The following is a 5,003-nucleotide window of genomic DNA, read 5'->3' as shown; positions in this document are numbered from 1 at the left end:
GACTTGTAAGAGGAAGTCTACATGATTCAGCCAGAAGGATTCAAAGTTGATGAAAAAAAATATGGTGTGCAAACTTGAAAAATTATTGTATGGATTAAAATAATCATCTAGGAAATGGTACAAATGATTTGACAAGTTTATTTTGCAGCAAAAGTACAGAAGAAGCAGATACGATCATTGTGTGTATTTGCGCAAGCTTGAAGATGAATCCTTTATATATCATCTCCTTTATGTTGATGATATATTGATAGCTTCCAAAAGTCAAGAGGAAATTAAAAAGCTGAAAACTCAACTAAGAAAGGAGTTCGAGATGAGATGGAAGATTTGGATGAGGCGAAGAAAATTCTTGGTATGGAGATTAAAAGAGATAGATATTCAAAGAAACTATTTTTATCTCAAAAGAAATACTTGAAGAGGGTGCTAAATCGATTTGGTATGAATGAAAAAACAAAGTCAGTTAGCACTCCGCTTGCTCCTCACTTTAAGTTTAGTGATGCTATGTCGCCAAGAACTAAAGCTGAACAAGAATATATGTGAAGAGTATCATATGCGAATGTTATTGGTAGCTTGATATATGCAATGGTTTGCACAAGACCAGATAATTTCCATGCCGTGGGAGTTGTCAGCAGGTATATGCATAATTCTAGAAAGGAACATTGGTAAGCTGTAAAATGGATTCTACGGTATATTTATAATACTGTAGATGTTGGTTTAGTTTTCGAGCAGGAAGATAGTCAATATCTTGTTGGATATTGTGACTCAGTTTATGGAGGTAATTTGGACAAACGACGATCAACTACTGGTTATGTTTTCACTATTGCAAATGCACCAGTTAGTTGGAAGTCTACTTTGCAGTCAACAGTTGCTTTGTCTACCACTGAGGCAGAGTTCATGGCAATTACAGAGGCTGCGAATGAGACAATTTGGCTTCAAGGGTTGTTTAGAGAACTTGGTATTGAATAAGAAGGTATTACAATATTTTGTGATAGTTAAAGTACTATTCATTTAGCAAAGAACCAAATTTATCATGCAAGGACGAAGAACATTGACGTCCGATATCATTTTGTATGAGAAATCATAGAAGAATGTGGAGACATAGTGCAGAAAATTCGAACTACAGATAACCCTGTCGATATGCTGACAAAAATGGTGACTGCGGTCAAGTTTTAACATTGTTTGAACTTGATTAACATTGTTGAACATTGAAGAATGAGGTTGAAGACACAATCAAAGTTTATTGAGAGAGTTAAAAATGGAGAATCTTGTCAAGGTGGAAATTTGTTAAATTTGACAAGATTCTAGATGAATTAATGCGAAGATTTGGTAGGAAGATAATTCTTCTTTGGTATTAAAAGTCAAGGTAGGAAATTTGTAGTGAAATATTGGTAAACCATTAAATGATTTCACAAGATAAACCTTAACATTTTAACCCATAGTGATGTCATGGATGACATCAAGAGGAAGATTTCATTCCTATAAATAGGTAGCTCTTAGTACATATATAGCACACCTCTCACTTGCTTTCTCATCTTCTAAGGTATTTGATATTCTTTCTCTCTTGTAGTATTTCACTTGTATTCTTTTGGAGTGAAATAAATATTGGTTGATTGTGTCCGAGGATTAAGCAAAAGAAAATATTTTTTTCCCGAACCTCGTAAATTCCTGGTGTTCTTTCTATTGTTGCCTCATTTACTATTTACTAGATACATTTAGATATAGCAGTTGTGATTTCATCACTCTCTATATATTCAGCTTCCGCAACACATTGGCGGAGGAAGCAATTTCTGATTTGGAAATTTTCCATCTTGAACCAACCATGCCAACTTCAATCCCCAACTTGTGTGAACTTCCAAGTGACATAGGGTGTGCAAGTCAACATGGACCAAGTAACATAAAATAGAGAGAACAAAAAATAAATGACAATTATTTTGAATTCAAGAAATATTAAGATGATTTGCCAGGAAAGTGATAATTAATTCTCGTTATTAATTTCAAACTTCTAAAGAGTTTTGAATTTACAAAAATCCTTCTCTCACACAATCAAATAAGAGGAAATACAAAAGATATCCCACCAACTAACAAAACCAAAATGAGGAAACATCAACAATTGACCAAAGAAAATAAAATTGAGAGGTACAAAAATTGCATGAAATTAAATTCTCAACATTTGGGAAGGTCCATTGGTGGTGGAGGCAACTTTTGATTTGGAAGTTTTCCATCTTGAACCAACCATGCCATCTTCAATCCCCAACTTGTGTGAACTTCCAAGTGACAATGCATAAACCATACTCCTAGTAACAAACAACATCATAAGTACATTATTAATGGCACAGTCGGAAATTCTAACCAGAATAAAATCAAATATAGTATTTCAAATGATATTAGAGAACTTAATAAATGCAGATTCTTAATTATAAAGTTACCTGGATTATCCGCGAGAAATCGAATAGCAACCCAACCACCAGAAGGGACACCCACAGTGTTCCTTTCAATAGGGTCAACAAGGTTGAAATTTGATGGATCCTTATTAGGGTCAAAATTCCCAAATCCTTGTCCAACAACAAAGAAGTTGAATCCATGAAGATGAAGAGGATGACTTTCAAGACCAAGAATGCTTGTATCTTGCATTACTAGTTCCACACTTGTGTTAAATGCCAAAACCATAAGTTTTGTATCATTATTAACTAGAGTGTTATTTGGAGGGTTCCCACTGTAGTTAAACCAATTTAAAGGACTATAAGGAAAATCAGGCTTGTATACACCTTTGGATTGCCCAAAGAAATGTGATTGGAGAAGTGCAGTTGTAGGTAGTATAAATGACACATTATTGATGGAAGCTGAGAATTTTGTACCATTAGGTCCTTGACAAGTTTTGTTTTGATCACAAGGACTTGTTCCAAGACCTACCGTGAAAAAAAAACGTTTATCGACGTTTTGAGGTACATTAGCAGGGAACTTAGGAGTCGCGAGACTTTTTAATCTACTTGTAAAATTGGTGACGAAATTTGTGTCATTCAGAGCTGGTAGTAACGGCTTAAAGATTGGTAGATTTTTCAAATGGAGTTTTGCTTTTGATTCATACTCTAAAATTCCAGCAACTGTAGAGTTATCAAATGTGCCAGGACCTGTAACATAGGGTCGAGCAGTCATGTAAAATGTGGCATTAGGAAAATGAGGTTTAGTTTTGAGAAGAACATTGTGGGTTTGTCCTGGTGTGATAATAAGTGTATCTGTCTCAAAGGGTTTAACATAAACTCCATCAGCGTCGATAATTTGAACAGTATGATTTGCAATACTGAAGAAAAGTTCATCATTAAGTGCAGCGTTGATCAATCGAAGAAGGTACGTCTTTTCAGGCTTCACCTTTAGCTTAAAAGTATCTGTATAAAGAACATCGAAAAGGGTTAATATATATTCTAGTGTACTAACATTATTTGGAAAGTCACATATATAATTGTTTTATTACCTTTTGCGGAGCAATTATTGAAAGGTCCAGGAAGTCCATTAATAGTATAAGCATCAGAAACATTAGGACCTCCACCTGTTTGTAAAGCTTGGGAAATTATAGCTTCAGTGTCAGCATTGAACCATTCTCCTGTGACATATAATCATTAGTATTCTAATAATTAATTTCTTATAGACAAATTTTCAATTCATTATGACTTATTACCAAAGATGATGGGAACTTCTTTGTGAGGTTTAGCAAATGGATAAAGAGTATTTTTCTTAGGAAGAATGATAATTGGACCATAGAGAGTTGATCTCAACCATGAAATATGTGCATGCCACCAAAAAGTTCCTCTTTGACCAATTATAGTGAAATTATACACATATTTTTGGCCACTTTGAATTGGACATTGTGTTACATATGCTGGTCCATCTGCCCATCCACTACGAAGCTGTCGAATTCCATGCCTATATATATTAATAGTGAAATATCAAATATTGCTGGTTGAACCTTGTGAATTGCACGAAAGTCGTAAAAGTTCATTTGTTTAATTACCAATGGATGGAAATATTGTTGTGAACATGATTGACTACTTCAATTTCAAGACGATCACCTTCCCTTGCTATAATACGAGGTCCAGGGAATTGTCCATTCACTGTAACCATACTCTTTGTGTGGCATAGTCGTGTCACATTTTGCATTTTGATCTGAAATGCAAAAAAATAAAAAATAAAATGTAAGTACTATAGATGCTAATTCTAAACCAAAAAATTAAATTTACTTAGGAAACTATGCAAAAATATATATGCATACTTCAAATTTATAGTGTCTGGTCACAGCGGAAACGCTAGGGACGAGACACGACGCAATCATCAGAGAAACGAGAAATATTTCAATCGCACCCATTTTTGCACACACAAAAAAATATTAAATCTCTCTGATTTTTTTTTTCTTTTGCTACAAACTTAACTTACTGTTGTTGTTCTATTAAGTGCATGGAAGTCATGTATATATATAGAGATGTTTGGTTGATTTGGTGAAATTATTAAAAACAATGAATTGAAGAGAAAAGTGAATATGTTGATTGTAAGTTATGTTTGGTTAGACCAACTGTTGTTGTAGAACAAACTTTAGAGTGGTGTCAAAGAATACATATTTTTTGTAGATTAATTTGTATATCATTAGTATATTTGTCATGAAAATATTTCACTTTGTGTATGTTTTTTCCTTCTTAATGACTCATTGAGGATAGATTAATTTAGACTTCATAGACAGCTAGCTGTAGGCATGATTTTGACACTCTTCCATGCAGAAAGATGATATATATATATATATATATATATATATATATATATATATATATAGCCTTGAGGAAAAAGTTTTTATCATGCATTAAAAAATATTGTCATTATCAAAATATTTCTTCACTGAAATAATCGGGAGGAACTTGTAATATATACTACTTTCATTTCTTTAATTTATTTGTCGGGTTTTAACTTGACACGGAATTTAAGAAAGTAAAGAAGAGTTTTGAATCTTATGGTCTTAAACTAAA

The 5,003-nt window shown here is 33.3% G+C and overlaps 1 protein-coding gene across 1 annotated transcript; it reads right to left on the bottom strand.

Annotated features, from left to right (window-relative positions):
• Positions 1-1,964: 1,964 nt before the first annotated feature.
• Positions 1,965-4,423, bottom strand: LOC129881483 (laccase-17-like). The gene is made up of 6 exons (XM_055955678.1): positions 4,262-4,423; positions 4,004-4,155; positions 3,671-3,915; positions 3,467-3,595; positions 2,424-3,380; positions 1,965-2,291 (listed from the first exon to the last, which is right to left on the bottom strand). Exons 1-6 carry the CDS (start codon positions 4,352-4,354, stop codon positions 2,161-2,163), a joined length of 1,707 nt encoding a protein of 568 aa, XP_055811653.1. The 5' UTR covers positions 4,355-4,423; the 3' UTR covers positions 1,965-2,160.
• Between the last annotated feature and the right edge of the window lie 580 nt (positions 4,424-5,003).

Source organism: Solanum dulcamara, chromosome 3 (assembly GCF_947179165.1).
Source record: "Solanum dulcamara chromosome 3, daSolDulc1.2, whole genome shotgun sequence".
Classification (NCBI taxonomy): Eukaryota; Viridiplantae; Streptophyta; class Magnoliopsida; order Solanales; family Solanaceae; genus Solanum; species Solanum dulcamara.
This window is presented reverse-complemented; position numbering and strand designations above follow the sequence as displayed.

Excerpts from the sequence above, each read along its gene's own strand:
- LOC129881483 (XM_055955678.1), bottom strand. The coding sequence starts at position 4,354 with ATGGGTGCGATTGAAATATTTCTCGTTTCTCTGATGATTGCGTCGTGT. Across the intron at positions 4,156-4,261 it reads CCAGACACTATAAATTTGAA|ATCAAAATGCAAAATGTGAC; the intron begins GTATGCATATAT and ends TTTGCATTTCAG. Across the intron at positions 3,916-4,003 it reads AACAATATTTCCATCCATTG|GCATGGAATTCGACAGCTTC; the intron begins GTAATTAAACAA and ends TAATATATATAG.